The following is a 20990-nucleotide window of genomic DNA, read 5'->3' as shown; positions in this document are numbered from 1 at the left end:
TAAATATATATGCCAATGGAGCATCTACGTTCATCACACAAATTCTTCTCAATTCAAGAGTCAAATAGACCACAACACAGTAATCTGGGGTGACTTCAATTCACATCTTTCATCGCTAGATAGATCTTCCACACAAAAGGAAAAGAAAAAAACTATAGAACTTAATACAATCAATAACTTAGACTTAATTGACATATAAAGAATATTTCATCCTTCAATGAGAGAATACACTTTCTTTTTTAAAAAAATATATGTATTTTTAGTTGGACACAATAGTTTTATTTTGTTTATTTTTATGTGGTGCTGAGGATCGAACCCAGGGCTTCGAACATGCTAGGCAAGCGCTGTACTACTGAGCCACAACCCTAGCCCGAGAATACACTTTCTTCTCAGCAGCACATGGATTCTTGTCTAAAATAGACCATATATTATGCCACAAAGCAACTCTTAGTAAATATAAAAAAGTAGAGATACTACCCTGCATTCTATCAGATCATAAGGGAATGAAATTAGAAATCAATGATAAAATAAGAAATAAAATTCACTCCAACACCAGGAGACTAAATAATATGCTACTGAATGAACAATGGGTTGCAGAAGACATAAAGGAAGAGATTTAGAAAGTTTTAGAGGTGAATGAGAACGCAGATACAACATATCAAAATCTCTGGGACACTATGAAAGCAGTTATAAGAGGAAAGTTCATTGCATGGAGTTCATTCCTTAAAAGAAGAAAAAGTCAACAAATAAATGACTTAACATTACATCTCAAAGCCCTAGAAAAAGAAAAAATTAGTACCAAAAGCAGTAGAAGACAGGAAATAATTAAAATCAGAGCTGAAATCAATGAAATTGAAACAAACAATTGAAAAAATTGACAAAACAAAAAGTTGATTCTTTGAAAAAATAAATAAAATTGAAAGACCCTTAGCCATGCTAATGAAGAGAAGGAGAGAGAAAACTCAAATTACTAACATGTGATAAAAAAGGAAATATCACGACAGACACTAAAGAAATACAGAAGAAATTAGAAATTATTTTGAAAACTTGTACTCCAATAAAATAGAAAATATCAAAGGCATTGACAAATTTCTAGAGTCATAATTTCTCCAAATTGAATCAGGATGATATATGCAGTTTAAACAGATCAATTTCAAGTGACGAAATAAAAGATGCCATCAAAAGTCTACCAACCAAGAAAAGCCCAGGACCTGATGGATACAGAGCTGAGTTCTACAAGACCTTTAAAGAACTAATAACAATACTCTCCCGATTTATTTCAGGAAATAGAAAAAGAGGGAGCACTTCCAAACTCATTCTATGAGGCCAATATCATCCTGGTTCCAAAACCAGGCAAAGACACATCAAAAAAGAAAACTTCAGACCAATATCTCTAATGATTATAGATGCAAAAATTCTCAATAAAATTCTGGCAAATTGAATACTAAAACGTATCAAGAAGATTGTGCACCGCGATTAAGTGGGATTCATCCCAGGGATGCAAGGTTGGTTCAGCATATGGAAATCACTAAATGTAATTCATCACATCAATAAACTCAAAGATAAGAATCGTATGATCATCTCAATAGACACAGAAAAAGCATTCAACAAAATACAGCACCTCTTTATGTTCAAAACACTAGAAAAACTAGGGGTAACAGGAACATATCTCAACATCGTAATAGCTATCTATGCTAACCCCCAGGCCAACATCATTCTAAATGGAGAAAAATTGAAGGCATTCCCTCTAAAAACTGGAACAAGACAAGGATTCCCTCTTTCTCCACTTCTATTTAACATAGTTTTTGAAACACTGGCCAGAGCTATTAGACAAAAGAAATTAAAGGGATACACATAGGAAAAGAAGAACTCAAATTGTCGCTATTTGCTGATGATAGGATTCTATACCTAGGAGACCTTAGAAGTTCCACCAGAAAACTTCTAGAACTAGTGAATGAATTCAGCAAAGTAGTAGGATATAAAATCAACACCCATAAATCAAAGTCATTTCTGTATGTCAGTGACAAATCCTCAGAAATGGAAACGAGGAAAACTACCCCATTTACAATAGCCTCAAAAAAGAAAAGAAAAAAAAAAAACCACCTGGGACTCAACGAAAAAGGTAAAAGATCTATATAATGAAAATTACAGAACCCTAAAGAAAGAAATCAAAGAAGACCTTAGAAGATGGAAAGATCTACCTTGCTCTTGGATAGGCAGAATTAATATTATCAGAATGATCATACTTTCAAAAGCACTATACAGATTCACTACAATTCTGATCAAAATCCCAATGACATTCCTCATAGAAATAGAAAAAGCAATCATGAAATTCATCTAGAAAAATAAGAGACCCAGAATAGCTAAAGCAATCCTTAGCAGGAAGAGTACACCAGGTGGCATCACTATACCAGACCTTAAACTATACTACAGAGCAATAGTAACAAAAACAGCATGATATTGGCATGAAAACAGACTGGTGGACCAGTGGTACAGAATAGAGGACACAGACACTAACCCACAAAATTTCAATTATCCTATAGTAGACAAAGGTATACTAAAAACATGCATTGGAGAAAAGAACAAATGGTGCTTGCAAAAACTAGAATTCCATATACAACAAAATGAAATTAAACCCCTATCTCTCACCATGCAAAAAACTCAACTCAAAGTGGATTAAGGACCTAGGAATAAAACCAGACACACTGTGTCTAATAGAAGAAAAAGTAGGCCCTGATCTCCATCATGTGGGATTAGGCCCCAGCTTCCTTAATAAGACTCCTTTGGTGGAAGAATTAAAATCAAGAATCAATAAATGGGATGGACTCAAATTAAAAAGTTTCTTCTCAGCAAAAGAAACAATCTGTGAGGTGAATAGAGAGCTTACATCTTGGGAGCAAATCTTTACCCTTCACATATCAGGTAGAGCACTAATCTCTAGGGTGTATAAAGAACTCAAAAACTTAAACACTAAAAAAAAATAACCCAATCAATAAATGGGCCATGGACCTGAATAGACACTCAGATGATGATATACAATCAATTAACAAATATATGAAAAAATGTTCATCATCATTAGCAATTAGAGAAATGTAAATCAAAACCACTCTAAGATTTCATCTCACTTCAGTCAGAATGGCAGCTATTATGAAGACAAACAATAAGTGTTCGCGAGGTTGTGGGGAGAAAGGTACACTAATACACTGCTGGTGAGACTGCAAATCGGTGCAGCCAATATGGAAAGCAGTATGGAGATTTCTTGGAAAATTGGGAATGGAACCACCATTTGATCCAGCTCTCCCTCTCCTCAGTCTATACCCAAAGGACTTAAAACAGCATACTACAGGGACAGGGCTACATCAATGTTTATGGCAGCACAATTCACAATAGTTAAACTGTGGAACCAACCTAGAGGCCCTTAAATAGATGAGTGGATTAAAAAAAATGTGACATATATACACAATGGAATATTACTCAGCAATAAAAGAGAATAAAATCATAGCATTTGCAGGTAAATGGATGGAGTTAGAGAAGATAATGCTAAGTGAAGTTAGCCAATCCCAAATAACCAAATGCCAAATGGTTTGTTTGATATAAGGAGGTTGATGCATAGTGGGATAGGGAGAGGGAGCATGGGAGAAAGAGATGAACTCTAGATAGGGCAGAGGTGTTGCGGGGGAAGGGAAAGGGCATGGGGTTAGAGATGATGGTGGAATGTGATGATCATTATTATCCAAAGTACATGTATGAAGACATGAATTGTTGTGAATTATACTTTGTATACAATCAGAGATATGAAAAAATGTGCTCTATATGTCTAATAAAGAATTGTAATGCATTGCGCTGTCATATATAAATTAAAAAAGCATTTTATATATATATATATATATATATATATATATATATATATATAATGGAATATTATAAATGCAGCCTTAAAAAGGAAAATCCTGTCACATCCTACAATTTGGACTTGCGTCTAAAACATTATGCTAAGTGAAATAAGCAATTATAAAGGGGAAAATAATGTATGAGTTCTCTCATGAAGTAACAACTAATATAGTCAGAATCCTAAAAACAAAGTAGAAAGATGTTCATTAGATTAGGGAGCAAGAAGAGAGAGTTTAATCGGTGTTAGAATTTCAGTTTTGCAAAATGAATTATAGAGATCTGTTGTACAGCAATGTGAATATACTTAACACTACTGAACCATATACTTAAACATGATAAATCTTATGTTTTTTACCACATCATTCAAGTAGTAAGGTATAGCTGCTAATGTTATAGTTCTTCTCCTTCATGTTTCTCATTACAAATTACAGATTTTGCTTTCGTTTTCTTTGATTTTTTTTTTTTTTACAACGGTTCTAAATGCAAGAGTTACTCAGGCAAATTGCAAGTCAGATTTTTTTTTTTTTTTTTTAAGATGTAAAGCACTGATGGAGACATTCTACTTCAATTCTTCGTATAGAGCCATCCACAATCATATTTCCTATTTAGGGTTATGTTTACTTCCTCTTAGCATCATAAATCCACCTTCATGTAAATTTCCTCTATTACAGTCATTTCTAGAGTTCCATTGGAGATAAGGTTGGTCTAACATAAAGCTGAGAGTGGCCAGCTGTACTTTTAAGATACTAGGCTGCAGCCAGGCCTGGTGGCGCACGCCTGTAATTCCAGCGGCTTGAGAGGCTGAGACAGGAGGATCATGAGTTCAAATCCAACCTCAGCAAAAGCAAGGTACTAAGCAACTCAGTGAGCCCGTCTCTAAAAACAAAATACAAAATAGAGCTGAGGATGTGGCTCAGTAGTCGAGTGCCTTGAGTTCAATCACCAGTACCAAAAAAAAAATGATATAGGAAGGAGAGTTTTTGACTACTTGTTCAATCCGACCACTCTAGAGAATATCACAGCTTCCTCCATGAAGTATGCAAACTCTGCCTCCTAAGGCCTATACATGGAGGGAGTGGCTTCAAATGAAGTTCTTTTTAATCAAGAAGCCTAGCAAAGTCATTTTATCCTCCATGCTGGAAGGGCAGAATAAAGTGCCAATTTTTTTTTTCTTCCAAGAAAACAGATCTCATTTTTTTTTAAGAGAGAGAGAGAGAATTTTTTTTAATATTTATTTTTTAGTTTTTGGCAGACACAACATCTTTGTTTGTATGTGGTGCTGAGGATCGAACCTGGGCCGCACACATGCCAGGTGAGTGCGCTACCGCTTGAGCCACATCCCCAGCCCCAGATCTCAATTTAAATATTACTACCAGAGCAACATATTATTGGGTAAGACCACTATTATCTTTTTGTAAAACAAAAGAATTATAGATATTTAAGAAGTTAAAGGTTATTTTCAGGCACAGTAAATCTCCAAAGTCCAGTGATTGAAATTCCTTTGTTAGAGAATACATTAGCAAGACAAGTTTATGATGTATAATATTAACTTGTTTTATGTTGCAGCTTTACTGGAAATGGAAACATTTTCCCTTCTTATCTAGCTGAAATTTCTTTTTTTAACAGAAAGGCCTGTAATTGTCCACCCCGCCCCCCGCCACTGGTCATACCACTTTTATTTACATTGTATCTATGTTACATTATTTATTCAATATAGAAAAAATATTAATAATTCATAGTATTCTCTTTTAATTTGGTAATTCCACATTATCAAATATTGACTATTTTCGTATTGGGTGTCCTACCCAATTAAAAGAAAGAATGGACTTAGCAAACAATTCTAATTGCATCATTATATTTATATAATAAGTATTACCTTATTTGTCTCTTTTTTAAAAACAATCTAATTTTGAAAAGACATGATTAAACTATTGCTTACTGGCTTAGGGAAATATTTTTTAAAAAAAGAATTTTTTTTTTAAATCTTTTCTAATTGTCAGTGGACCTTTATTTTATTCATTTATATGTGGTGCTGAGACTTGAACCCAGTGCCTCACACATACTAGGCAAGCACGCTACCACTTAACCACAACCCCAGCCCTAAAAAAGAAGTTAATTCATTCTTTCCATAAGGAAATTTTTAAGGTAAACATCTGAAATGCCTCAGTGACCAAGGAGAATATATTCCTTATAAATGGGTCATGTTAAAAGAAACCAAGTGGTAGACCCCACTGCACAATGGTTCTGTACATACAAAACAGAAATGGGGACTATACTGACATAATTATGCTGCCCAAAAAGTCTACGCTGAGAAGTCAGATTTCTTTTAAAAATCCATTTTACAAATAAAATCCGTGATTAACTGTTCTGGACATAATACTTTCATTAAATGGGTCAAACTCACAAATCATTGCTACAAAATACAGTATTTTCCATCACTTTTAGTTGTTATGTATACTATGTGCAGAAAGACAATAGTTACCTTATACTAAATATAGATGAACAAATAGTGTGTTGAAAACCAGAATCAGGACACATAAATAGTGCAGAAAATGCAAACGCCAAAAACACAACACCTCCTATGATCATCACAGTTCTGTCAGAGATTTTTTTGTGTTATCATTCCTTCCTCCAATTACTGCCAATCCAGTGTATAAGCAGTGTCCCATTGTTCCACCCACCACTACACCCTAGGGATCCTCTCTAGCTGCCAGAACAATTGTAGTGAGATGAGAGCGATCTCCCCATTCTGCTAAGGATGTTAGTATAAGAGCTTGAACAAAAATGGGTGAAATAAAATGCAGCCACGTTTTCTGAGGTATTGTTGTGCTTGTACCCGTTTCAACATCTCCTGATCCATTTAAGAGTTTGGTTCATTGAAATCCTTCATCCTTCTTCTTTAGTTCTGCTTGAACTTCTTCCAGTTCCTCTTGACCTGCATCTGGGCTTATCTTTAAGCCTTCCCGAAGCATTCTAATGCCAAAAATGGCAAATAATGCAGTTAAGACATAATATCTGTACACCCTGGGGATGATGGTGGTGGCATAGCCAAAGAGAACTGATAAGCAAGTCATCAGGGCCAAGCATAGCCCAGCCAACACTGTCAATCAGTTATAGCGCATCGCCATGGTGGTGGCTATGAAAAATGTCTTATCACCCAATTCAGACACAATGATGACTGATATGGCAGCAACAAATGCATGAATAAATCCCAAATTATTTTGGGTAGCTGACTCTTCATTATTTGTATGAACTGGGGCTGCTGGAGTACATCCTTTCTTGGCCCCTGCACACCAGCAGGCTGTGGCTTCAGTTGCTGGGCAGCTACCAGCGGTTCCTTGTTCTGGTGGTTAAGGTCTTTGTCTGGTCCAGCGCAGACCCTGACTTTGAACAACATCGAAGAACCCAGCAGGAGCAGAAGCAGCCAGGTGCCATCTCACCTAGCCAGCCGCCCACATACCTATACATTTTTTTTTTCCCAAAGCAAAAAATTTCATTAGTAAACACCAACTAAAAATGATATATTATGGAATAATATAATAGTACAATGACGTACGGAATGTTGAGTACTCAACTGACAACCTTCAATTTTGTCATGTTAAAGTAAAAAGACCCTATTATCATTACTTTATAAAAGAAAAGAAATAATGCAAAAAATCATGATGTATATAATCTCAAGGATAGTCCTTTTCAAGAAAGGCTATATGGGGGCTGGGGATGTGGCTCAAGTGGTAGCGCACTCGCCTGGCATGCGTGCGGCCCGGGTTCGATCCTCAGCACCACATACAAACCAAGATGTTGTGTCCCCAAAAAAATAAATATTAAAATTCTCTCTCTCTCTCTCTCTCTCTCTTTAAAAAAAAAAAAAAAAGAAAGGCTATATGGGTAGTCTTGCTGGTCATTATCCATATTTTACTCATTTTTGTTTAGATAAATAAAAATTTTGTCAAAGATTAACATAAATCTGTTGACCAGAATTTGGGAACCACTGTTTTAGAATTTCAAAACACTTAACCTTAAATCTCATATTTAAAGGAGTTTATAAATTGTAATACCAGCTGGTTTAGGTGTATTGGTTGTCCCGACTGTGCCCCTTAGCCCTTACCCTTCCATCTGCATGTCTCCTGCTGTGGCCCAGGCTCTTGTCAGCTTACTAGCTCTTGCTCCATCTTTTCAATAGCCTCCTAACCCCCTTTTCTTCTTCACCACCACCACAGTGATCTTCTAATGCAAGAATTTTGACACTCTCCATTGCTATAAATTACTGAATTGATACACAAAGTGATACCAAGAAGGAAAGACTTTATCACTAGTCACATTCTACTAATGCTCAGAAGGCAGATTGGCTAGAATAACAGATTTTTTCAAAGCTGGCTCCCAGGAAGATAGAAGAGACATTTTCTTTCTCAAATCTCCATCTTCAAGTGTTCAGGGGCATAGTAGGTTTTATGAGAGTAGAGGGGGCACAATGGGACAAAAAGCAGGGAATAAACATATATAGATTTAGCTATGTTGTGGTAATCAGAAGCATGTCACAATCTGTTTCCCCAGTGCCAATCTGGGCCATGGGGCAGCCCCTCAGCTTCCATCCTTGGTATGAGAAGTTCAGGAACTAAAACAATTCTAAGCTTGCATTTATCTATTTAGGTACTAGAGATTGAACCCAGGGGCATTTTATCACTGAGTTACATCTCCAGTCCTTGTTTTTTATTTTGAGACAGGGTCTTGCTAAGTTGCTGAGGCTGGCCTCAAACTTGTGATCCTCGTGCCTCAGCCTCCTGAATCTGATATTATAGGCATGTACCACCACACTTGGCCAATTCTGAGCTTTTGATTTCAGCCAAATTTTAAAAATTGTGGGCTGTTTCAAAAGTATTTCACAGTCTGGCCTCACCAGACGATAAACCACTTCCTATGAATCCTGTACTCTATACTCTGTTAAATGGCTTAAGTAAGACAGAAGTTTATTTCTCTTCATGTAAAAGAAGTCTGGAGGAAGGTACTCTAAATATAGTATAGTAATAGCGTGGTGTTTTCAGGGACTGACTCCTTTCGTCCTTCTGCTTCACCATCCTAGCTCACAGTGTTTTCCCTGAAGTTTTCTTTGTGATCCAAGATGGGTGATAGAGCTTCAAACATGACATAGCAGAAAGGAGGAAAGGAAAACGTGCAAAAGGGTACCTTTTTTTAGCCATGCCAGTTCCCTTTATGCATCCTTTCCAGAGTCCCACATAATAATTCTGCTATATCTGACTGCATCTAGCTGCGAGGTAGCTGGGAAGTGTAGTCTTTGAGGGTATATTGCCTGCTTGAATTAAATTAGGATTAATTAGATTTTACCAGGAAAAGAAGGAAATAATGGATATTGAGGGGTATGTAGATCCTCTGCCACATGTATGTAGTTTTTATGAAATTACTGTACACATTTTGTAATCTTTTTTATGCTTAACATTTTATTGTGCACATTTTCCATTTTCTTCAATATTAAAAACTTCATTGGGGGCTGGGATTGTGGCTCAGTGGTGGAGCACTCGCCTAGCATGGGCGGGACCCGGGTTCGATCCTCAGGACCACATAAAAAATAAAGTTATTGTGTTGTGTCCATCTACACCTAAAAAATAAATATTAAAAAAAAGTATTTTTTTAAAAAAAACTTCATAGTAATCCATTCACAAAAAAAACATTATTAAGCAACCCATTTTAAATCCTCTATTTTGAAACAATTGGGGCTAGTTTTGATTTGGGGCAATTATAAACGAGTCAGTGATAATTTTTTTAAACTTGGGAATGAACCCAGGGCCTTCAGCATGCTAAGCATGCACTCTACCACTATGTCACACCTCCAACCCCTCTGTGATGATAGTTCTTATAGCTAAATCTTATAATTCATGTCCTTAAATGATATCCCTACAAATGAAACCATTGAATCAAAGAGTATGTTATTTTAAGATTTCTAAAATATGATTCCAAAATGTCTTCCAAAAGATAGCCTTGTTGAAAAATGTTATAGGTTTCTTCTTTTTCCCATTTAAAAAGAAATACTTAGGACACAAAAAAGAATCTATAGAGAGTAACAAAGAGTATAAATTGGGTGTATTTACTATTTGGTTAAACTGAACCATTTTCAAAAATTATATTGTGCACATGCTTAAATAAATGAGTCATCACCTATTTACTGAGTGTTTGAATATGAATGGAAATTTAAATATTAAGATCCTTGCCTTTAATGAGCATGCATTTTTGAGCAGTGATGAGATTATTGAAATAGGCATGTTTTAAGGTACCTCTGGAAGTTTTGTTAAAAACTTATAGCTATAGCTATTTGAATCTGAGAAGATAGCAAGCCATATTAGATAGTGTGCAGTGCTCCTAAGCAGAATAGGTCTGTGGACATTATATAATCTTCCTGTTCTTTGAATTAATAAATTTAAGATTAAGAATAGTCCAGGGCTGGGGATGTGGNGAATAGTCCAGGAAGGGGTTCCCCAGAGCAAGGGGGTTTGAACTAAAAGACATGTGACTTATTGTGAGAAATGTTTATATTGTACATAACTAATATTTGTCTTTTCCCCTATTCCCAGATTTGGCATAAGAGGAAAGAAGTTACATTTTTCACCTTCTTATGCTCAAAAAGTATCTTCCATTGCCAGATCCCCTGGTTTGTGTGCTGTGGAAAGAGAAGACGACTGTATAATCTTCTCAGAAGGAATAATTGAGGAATACCTAGCTTTCGACCATACAGATATGTGAGTTTTGTTTAAGCAATTTTTTTAAAATATTTTTTTTTTAGTTGTAGATGGACACAATGTCTCCATTTTTATTTGTTTATTTTTATGTGGTGCTGGGGACCAAACCAGGGGCTCACGCATGCGAGGCAAGCGCTCTACCACTGAGCTACAACCCCAGCCCTTGTTTAAGCTTCTTTACTCCCCTTCTAGTTTGTGTATTAATATCTATTTGTTCTAAACTGAGAATAACAATATTACCTATAATTAGCTCTATACCAGTGTGTGGTTTGTCGGTTAGCTCAAGTATCCAGACTTCATGTTCTTAGCTATTGCTTCCACATACTAGGCTTCCTTGGTATTTTCTTTCTTCACATATCATTGCCTTTTCCTGCGATCAGAGACCTTATTTTTTAATTTATTTTATTTTGTTGCAGTACTGATGATTGAAACCAGGGCTTTACACATGCTATGTGTGTTAGTGAGCTTTTCATCAGCATGTCCAAAATACCTGTTGGGAACAACTTAGAGGAGGAAAGATTTATTTTGGCTCATGGTTTCAGAGATCTTAGCTCATGGTTGGCGAGCTCCATTGCTTTGGGCTTGAGACAAAGCAGAACATCATAGCAGAAGGACAGCAGAGGAACACTGTTCACTCATAGCAGCCGGGAAACAGAGAAGAAAAGACCAGCAGTGAGACACAGTCCCCCAAGAGCACATCCCCAGCAACCTAATTCATCCAACCACGCCCACCACTAGTCCCTTCAGCTATCAGTGGATTAATCCACTGATGAGAGCTGAACCTTCATGATCTAATCACTTCCCAAAAGCCATACCTCTAAACATTGCTGCATGGGGGACCATTCCTTAAACATCTGAGACTTTGAGGGACATTCCAGATTCAAACCATAACACTAGACAAATGCTCTACCACTGAGCTACATTCCCAACTCTTTTAAAAAAATTCTTTGTTCTTTTTAGTTATACATGAGAATAGAATATATTGACATATTAGACATACAGGAAATATAACTTCCCATTCTTGTGGTTGTACATGATGTGGAGTTACACTGGTCGTGTATTCATATATGAACATAGGAAATTTATGTCCAATGCATTCTACTGTCTTTCCTATTCCCACTTCTTCTCCCTTCCCTTCATTCCCCTTTGTCTAATCCAATGAACTTCTGTTTTTCCCTCCTGCCCTGTTAGCATCCATATATAAGAGAGAACATTGGCCTTTAGTTTTTTTTTTTTTTTTTTTCCAGTTTTTGGCAGACACAACATCTTTGTTTGTATGTGGTGCTGAGGATCTAACCCGGGCCGCACGCATGCCAGGCGAGCGCGCCACCGCTCGAGCCACATCCCCAGCCCAGCCTTTAGTTGTTTTGATTGACTTATTTCGCTTAGCATGATAGTGTCTAGTTCTATCCACTTACTGTCAAATGTCATAATTTCATTCTTCTTTATGGCTGAGTAATATTCCATTGTGTATATGTATACCACATTTTCTTTATCCATTTTCATCTGTTGAAGGTCCCAACTCTTTCTATTTTGACATAAGGTCTTGCTACATTGCCTTGGCTGGCCTCAAACTTGTGATCATTCTGCCTCTGCATCTTTCTATAGTTTCCTATTTAATTTTTGAGAGTTATGCTGCCTCAGGATAACCTCCATTGTAAAGGCCTGGAGATAGTTCTCCCAATCCCAAGCCAGTTCCAGAATTTGCTTTGCCTTCATTTATAATTTATCTCTGTGTGATAGACAAACATGTCTAATTTGGGAGACATGACTAATTGGGAATTTCTGGGTCACAAGTACAAGAGTCTCCAGAAGAGCCTTAGAGGAGCTTCTATGCATTTAGCTCCCCTCCTTTTTAGTGGGGAAGGTTGGAGGTTTTACCAAAAAAAAAAAAAAAGGAAATGTAGTCTTCCCTGTTGAGAACTCCGTTAGTTCACAAGGCTGCTTTAATACTGTGTGCTACATACACTGGGCAAGGAGGAGGGTAGGATAGTATCACCAGTCACATTCCTAAGAAGCATAAAGGACAATGGTGGACACTCAGTGAAGAGTAATCATCAATTTTTTTCATCTTGCTTCCATTCCAGGAAAGAGGGATTTCATGAAAATAAATCAGAAGCAGCTACAAAGAAACAGAAATTAGGGTACCCTCCCATTGCTCCATTTTACTGCATAAAAGAGGACATTCTTGCTTATGTGTTTGACAATGTGTGGAGCAAAATTGTGAGCTGTATGGAGCAATTGACACGTAGTCACTGGGAGGGATTTGCTTCTGGTAAGAATCTTTGTGAAAACATTGTCAAAAATAATTGTTTGATTTCTGAAGCCTAACCAGTCCATTAGATTTATGCTTTATTGTGAAAAGGGGATGTACGAGAGAGAGGAAAACCAGTGTCTTTTCCTACTTTCACACACTGCAACAGTTATGACACCTAATATATAAAGGGTTTTCCACAAATACCCACCAGATTCTCTAGCAGATACCACCTGGGGGGGTCCTATGATTCAGACCAATATTGATACTATCAACATGGAGCTAACATCAGATCCTACAAGGTAAGAGGCTCAGTTCCACAAGACTGCCCCACTTCATATCACAGTTGCAAGCCTTAGGTTGTGACCTGGGCTTCTGACCAACCAAATATAAATCAGGATTCCTGTGACACATGCCCTGATCCCCCACAGGTTTGATTAATTTGCTGGGATGGTTCACAGAACTCAGGAAAAGAGTTATTTATGTTTACTAGTTTATTATAAAGAATATTACAAGGATACAGATGAATAGCCAGATGAAGAGATACACAGGGCAAAGTATGGGAGAAGGGGTGCAGAGGTCCCATGGCTTCTCTGGACACTCCACCCTCTAGGTTTCTCCACATGTTCAGCAATCTGGAAGTTCTCTGAACCAGTCCTTTTGGGGTTTTATGGGTGCTTCATTACATAGACAGGATTGAGTAATTCAGTGGCCACTGATGATCATCTCAACCTTCAGCCCCTCTGCCCTCCAGAGGTCAGAAGGATGAGGCAAGACTGAAAGTTTGAAGGCTTCTAATCACTTGGTTGTTTCCCCCAGGCAGTCAGCAACACCATCCTTAGACTATCCAGGATCCAGGATATTGCTTTGGAGATGCCAAGGGTTTTAGGAATTATGTGCCAGATCTCAGGGAAGATACCAAATATATTTTTATTATTATATAACAGTATCATAGTGGGTCTGATTCATGTTTATATATCCCATAGAAATTAGCCAATATTTTGAAAATATTTGTGAATGGGTAGATGAATAGTAAGGATTAGTCTATAACACTCAGCTTGTTTCTCCTTGAATATAATGATTGGTGAGGAAAAACCACATGCAAGTAGCACATACTTTTTCAGACTGCTTGACTAAAAAGTAATTGCCATATAACCAACTGCATGTATTTAAAACACAATTTGAGGGCTGGGGTTGTAACTCAGTGGTAGAGCACTTGCCTCACATGTATGAGGCACTGGGTTCAATTCTCAGCACCATGTATAAATCAATAAATAAAATAAAGGTCCATCAACAACTAGAAAAAATAAAACATACAATTTGATAAGTTCTATCTATAAACACATGAAACCATCACCACAGTCAATTATAGTGAATATATCCATCAACCCTAGAAGTTCATGTGCTCTATAATCTCTCCTCCTGAGGTTGTGTGCCCCACACCATCCCCAAGAAATCATTATGTTGAGAGAAAGCAGCCAGCCAAAGAGTGGTCTGCTTTCTATCACCATAGATTAGTTTGTATTTTGTGGAGTTCCTATGAATAGAGTCTGATAGGATGTACTATTTTTGTCCTGCATTTCACTCAGCATAATGATTTTGAGATTCCTTCATTTCATTGTGTATATAATTTATTCCTTTTATTGTTGAGTAGTATTTAGTTGTACCAGTTTGTTTATCCATTCATCTACCAATGGACATTTGGATTGTGTTCTACTTTGAGCTATTCGATGTGAAGCTGCTATGAACAGTTCTATAGAATAATTCAGTGGCATATATTTCCATTTCTCTTAGGTAAATTCCTAGTACTAGAAATGGCTGAGTTACATGGTTAAATATATATATTTAACTTGGGGATTATTTATATGGGCTCTTCTGTGCTGCTCAGTAAATTATTGCAAACTTAATAGCTTTTAACAACATACATTTATCTCATATTTGTAAGTCAGAAGTCTAGAACAGCTCAGCTAGTCCTTTGCATAGGGCTCATAAGGCTGTGATCAATCTATTGACCAGAGCTGGGTTCTCATGTATAGGCTCAACTAGGAAAATACCCACTTCTTTTGTGTGTTCTCAGAGCATGCAGGTCTGTGGCTATGGTATTCATGGCAGCTTTTTTTTTTTTTTCCCCCAAAACTAGCAAGGCCAGCCTTTTTTCCCCAAAACTAGCAAGGCCAACATATCTAATAAGAATTTAAGAAAATAATTCATGTGCAATAGCATCAAAAAGAATAAGATATTTATAAATAAACTTAACCAAGGAAGTGCAAGAGTTTTATACTGAAAACTATAAAACACTATAGAAAAAAAAAAAATAGAGGAGACCTAAAGACTTGGAAATACATCTTGTGTTCATGGACTGGAAAAGGTAACATTATTAAGATGACAGTACTCCCCATATACATCTTACAGGTTTAGTGCAATACCTGTCAAGTATCCAACTATCTGGTCTGGGGATGTAGCACAGTTGTGGAGCATTGCCTAGTATGTGAAAGGCTCTGGGCTTAATCTCCAGCACCATAGGAAATGAAGGGAAGCTGAGGCAGCCTCAGAAACTTATTGAGGCCCTATCTCAAAATAAAAAAAATAAAAAGGGTTCTGGGATGTAGCTCAGTAGTAGAGTGTCCCTAAGTTCAATCCCTAGTACCACCAAAAAAAAAAAAAAAAGAAAGAAAAAGGAAAAAGAAATTTAAAACTTTCCGTATCAAAACATATTATGAAGGAAGCCAAAAACAACCCACAAAATGGGAAAAATATTTACAAATCATTACCTGACAAAGGTCTAGTAACCAGAGCAGATAAAGAACTGTAATTTAATAATAAAAAGGACAAACAACCCAATTTTAAAAATGGGCAAATAACTTGAGTAGGTATTTCTCCAAAGATAATATATAGTCAAAAAGATCCTGTTTCTCATTAGGCACTAGGAATCTACAAATCAAAACCACATTGAGATCCCACTATGATGGATAGGTATGTATATATTATATATTATATGTAATATATATATATGATTTGTATTTATATAACATTTTTTATAATTTTTTTAAGTTGTGGCAGGCCACAATACCTTTGTTTTATTTATTTATTTTTATGTGGTTCTGAGGATCAAACCCAGTGCCTCACACATACAAGGCAAGAACTCCACCACTGAGCTACAACCCCATAACATTTTTTTTTTTTTTAAAGGAAAGTAACAAATGGTGAGGATTAGCAGAAATTAGAACCCTTGTATACTGATGGGAATGTGAAATGGTGCAGTCATTGTGGAAGGTTTGGCAGTTCCTCAAAATATTAAATATAAAATTACCATATGACCCAGAAAATTTCACTCCTAAATATGTAGCCAAGAGAACTGAAAACATATGTCCTCAAAAAACTTGTCCATGAATGTTCATAGCAGTATTATTAATAATAGCCCAAAGTGGAAACAACTCAAAGGTCTATCAATTAATGAATGTGTAAACAAAATTTAGTAGATATTCAATTATGAACTGAATTATTTCCCCCCTTAAAATTATGTTGAAGCCCTAACCCTCAATGTGATTGTATTTGGGAACAAGACCTTTAGGAAGCTAATTATGATTAAGTAAGGCCTTCTTATCCTTAATAGAAAAGCCACAGTGAACTCTCCATGTACACATAGCAAAAAGGTAGCCAAGCAGGATGTCCTTACCAGACCAGCCCTGATGGCATCTTGATCTTGGTCTCCAGACTGTGTGAAAATAAAATGTCTATTGTGTAAAACACCTGATCTGTACAATTTCATTCTGGTAGCCCTTGCTGACCAATACACCATGCAATGGGAATATTATTCAGCCATTAAAAGGAATTAAGTTTAAAAAAAAAAGGAATTAAGTACTGAATACATGTTACAACCTGGATGAATCTTGTCATAACCTCACTCCCACCCCATTTGCAAATTTTAGGATTTTCTCTTATCAAATTGCTGATATGATGTAACTTGATGTAGTTTTCCTGATGTTTCTCCTGCTTAGAATTTGTTGAACTTCCAGAATCTATGGATTTATTGTTTGGAAAGTTTTCCACCATTATTTCTTCAGATACTTTGTCACCCATCATTTATTAGGAAGCCAGTTACTCACAAATTAGTCTATTTGATCATTAATCTCTCAGATAAATGATGCTTTAAAAAACATTTTTTTGGTATTGTTTTTTCTCTGTTTTTCATTTTTGGTGATTTTTACTGTTGTACCTTCATGTACATTCATCTTTTCTTCTGCAATGTTAAATTTACTATGAAACTCATCCAGTTTCTCATCCAGTTTCATCTCAGACATTGTCATTTTCATCTCAAGGTATGATTTGGCTGATTTAATATCTTCCATATTTCTATTTATTTTTTTGAAAATGTGGCATAATTTGGACATCTATGTTAATTTGATTTTGGTTTTACTTATTTATATTATCTCTTCATTACCTTTCCTGCCTGGTAATCCTTAAGTTTCAGGCATTGTGAGTTTCTTATTTCTTACCCATTTTTATTCTTAAAGATCTTCTTGAGATTTGTTCTGGAATACAGTTAAAGTTACTTAGAAACCATGTGATTCCTTCTGGTCTTGCTTTTTAGATTTTTTATTTTTTAGTTGTTGATGGACCTTTATTTTATTTAATAGTATGTGGTGCTGAGAAATCGAACCCAGTGCCTCACACATAGGCAAGCACTCTACCACTGAGCCACAACCCCAGCCCCTGGTCTTGCTTTTATACTCAACAGATCTTACTCTTAGTGCCTCATAAATCATGAGTTTCTTCTTGTCTAACTGATGGGAGTAGGCACTATTCCTGGTTCCATGTGAGCAGCAGGTACTATTCTCTTTCAGTTGGTTCTTTTTCCTCTGGTAGTTTTTCCTCACACATGCACTAATCAGTACACTTTGAGTACTCAAAGGATGTACCACTTTCTCCCAAATAGCTTCGGTTTTTATGCATTTTTCATTTCTCTGGGTCTCTGTCCTGTGAATCCTAACTGCCTTCCTCTCTCTGGACTCTCTGCTCAGGGTCCACCACTCTGCCTTAGTTCTCCCTCCTTGTGCCATATCTTAGAAACTTGTTTCAGGCAATTATAGGACATATCTCATTTGTTTCTCATCTCAGGGCTCATTTTCTTTTATAACCTGTTGTTTGGTGTCTTAAAGCCATTGGTTTACTGTTGTATTGGCTGTTTTAGGCAGTAAAATAGTCCCTTTTGCACCCCCCCACCCCTTCTTTACTTTTCCTTTTGCAGTGTGCCACAAGCATCGCCAGCATGAACAACCACTTAAAACTGAACTCTTGGTTTGAAGGTTTGTTTTTTTTTTTAAACTATACAGGTGGTATGAAATTGGTCTACGGAGATGAGTGAAGCCTTGCTTGAGATTAGGAATTATCAGGGAAGATGTTTTTCATACTGTTGCTGTGGATCAGAAGATACCTATGGATAACAGAAGTCTGTTTCTTTGTTCAGATGATGAGAGTAATGTTGCAGTCACCAGACCAGATTCAGAAAGTCCCTGTGTGCTGAGTGAACCACATACTTTGGTGTTACCTCAAGTGCCACAGTCCAAGGTGCTGTCTGTCACCTCAAATCTGGTAAGCACCACAAGCGATGTGTCAGGGAGCCTTGGACTGTTCTCTTTAGAGGAAATTTACCCAGAATTGTTTAACTGTATTATTTATGAGTCCGTCATATTTTTCAGTACAATTGTGTTTATCATAAAAACCCAGTGACTCTTTGCATTGATCAGCTTCAGTTTAAAAAATTAGTTGCAAATTAGAATTGATAAGTAATTTTCTTTTTTGAAGAGACATCCATTAGGTATACAATCTAGAATCAACCATGTGGTCAGCTTTCGTCTAGGTTGATTGGGCATCCTTAACCTGCTGTCACTTAGGAATGGACAAGAAAGAAAAGGGCCTTGTCCTCTTGGGAGTACACTTTGGGCCTCAGGGCTACTGACCACAATGTAAAAGTTAAGTCACAGGGAAAATGTATAAATGACCTAATTGGAAATATTTATGTTTGGCAAAGTTGTGAAATCAAGCAGATACCTTCACCAACTGATGAAGAGTAATGTCTTCTTTTGACATGTAGATGAGTCTCTGTCAAGCAAGTGGTCATCAGCCAAATGCGAATGATCTCTTGATTCATGGGATGCCTCTACAGCCAAGAAATCTCTACCAAATTGACAAGCTCCTGTAAGAAGTATAACATTTTAGTAGAATTTAACTAGATCACTGAAAAATAAAGGGAAAGCAAAGTCAGTCAATCAACATGCCTTTTTGAGTACCAATCATAGCGACAACTGGGAGTAACACATCCAAAGCAAAAGATCTCCACTTGCAGGGAGCTGATAAGTAGAAAGCGAAGACACACATGGGTAGAGAGACCTGACCATATAGGGCATTTTGTGATTGAGTGCTACCCAGAATGCATGCTATGGCAGGCCAAAAGGAGAAGGCATTTTGGTGGGTAAGTTTAAGTGGCGGTTTGGATAAGCTGAGAAAAGGAACAAGGCCATTCTAGGCAGAAAGAATAGTGTGGGAAACTTTTGGAGATGGGAAAATGCAAGATATTTAGGAGAGAGAAAAGACCAGTTTTGCTATAGGATAGGAAGAGAGGAGTCAGAATTTTAACACTTCTGATCAAAGACTGACAATCTTCTAGATTTAAAATAGGCCATGGTATGACCAGTGGGCAAGGCTATGAAACTAATGAACCAATTATGGATGTTCAAATACCTTGTTTTTGAGATTCATCCATGTTGCACATGACCTCTATTTCCAAATAGTATTCCATTGTAAAAATGTGTCACGAGTACACTCCTGTTACCACTTCATTTGTTTCCAGATTGGGGCTATTACACAAAAGGCATTATAAATATTCTTGCATAGGTCTTTTTTTATGGACTTATGGTCATATTTCTCTTGGGTCAATACCTATAAGTGGAAGGGTGATAGATGTTAATTGTCATGCTATTTCCCAAAGTAGTTGCAGCATTTTACATTCCTGCCAGTTGTTAGTTTCAGCTAGGGAGCACATATATTTAAATCATGGTATTTAAATCAGGAATTTGAAGACATTTTATAGCAGTGGAAAACAGATTGGATTGCAGCAGGAAGAAATGAATGGAGTCTGTAGTAGGGTGCCAGCATAAACTGTAAGATCCTGTCCTCCTGCTTGAGTGCAGACCAAGAAAGGAATGAACTATTCTAGGAGATACTTAAAAAATGAAAATCTATAGAACTAGAGGAATCAAAATCAGTTGTGAGATTTCAAGCTTAGAAGTTTTATCTGAAAGGATGAATTTCATTTAGGCTGTGAAGTTTACGATGATGGGCCATATCTTAGGAAATGTGAAGAGGTTAGATTTGGACATGAATCTAAGAAAGTCACCTATCTAAAGATGATAATTGAACCCAGAATTATGAACAAGAAATCCACAGAAAACAAAAATTAACACAGTCTAAACATTTTGTAACAAAAAAGCAGTGAGGGCCAGTGATGCATGCCTATAATCCCAGCGGCTAGGGAGCCTGAGGTAGGAGGATCTTAAGTTCAAAGCCAGCCTCAGCAACAGCGAGGTGCTAAGGAACTCAGATCCTGTCTGTAAATAAAATATAAAATAAGGTTGGGGATGTAGCTCAGTGGCCGAGTGCCCCTTAGTTTAATTCCTGGTATGCCCCTCGCTCCCCCAAAAAAGGCATGAGAGTATGTATTTTTTTAAAAAAGAAGAATGGTTAAAGACAGGACAACTAGAAAGATCTTTTGAAATCTTCAAGGTTTAGACCTATTCCTCCATGGTCATTCTCCCTTCAAAATCTTCTAAATTCTGAGACATATTTTGCAAGGACAAAAAAATGTGGCCTGAAAGTTTGAGGAACTTGCTGAAAGCCATAGGGACAAGTGGCAGAATTTGGCTCCTTTATTCTTACATTTGCCTTCCATTTCACTGCACTCTTGAATGTCTTACAATAATCAAACTTCCTCTCATCTACTTTAAAACAAAAAGGGAGAATACCCCCAAATCAGTAGGGCAGCATTTAAGCTACTAAACTGTTTAGGCATGATATTTCATTTATCAGAGACCTTTTTTAGA

At 36.7% G+C, this 20990-nt stretch overlaps 1 protein-coding gene and 1 pseudogene across 4 annotated transcripts in view; one reads left to right on the top strand and one right to left on the bottom strand.

The window, feature by feature from the left end:
- Positions 1 to 20990, top strand: part of Fam149b1 (family with sequence similarity 149 member B1) — a 51028-nt gene that overhangs the window by 24166 nt on the left and 5872 nt on the right. For 3 of the 4 annotated variants that reach the window (XM_048809096.1, XM_015500495.2, XM_015500497.2), the window contains exons 6-9: positions 10473 to 10637; positions 12725 to 12912; positions 18359 to 18483; positions 18986 to 19089. In XM_048809096.1, coding sequence (XP_048665053.1) covers positions 10473 to 10637; positions 12725 to 12912; positions 18359 to 18483; positions 18986 to 19089 — 582 coding nt within the window. The remainder of the gene's footprint in view (positions 1 to 10472; positions 10638 to 12724; positions 12913 to 18358; positions 18484 to 18985; positions 19090 to 20990) is intronic. The other variant, XM_015500496.2, reaches the window with a different exon arrangement.
- Positions 5136 to 7990, bottom strand: LOC125618445 (annotated as a pseudogene).

Source organism: Marmota marmota, unplaced genomic scaffold, assembly GCF_001458135.2.
Source record: "Marmota marmota marmota unplaced genomic scaffold, marMar, whole genome shotgun sequence".
In the NCBI taxonomy this organism is placed as follows: domain Eukaryota; kingdom Metazoa; phylum Chordata; class Mammalia; order Rodentia; family Sciuridae; genus Marmota; species Marmota marmota.
Note: the sequence above shows the minus strand (reverse complement) of the source record. Positions and strands in the feature narration are given on the sequence as shown.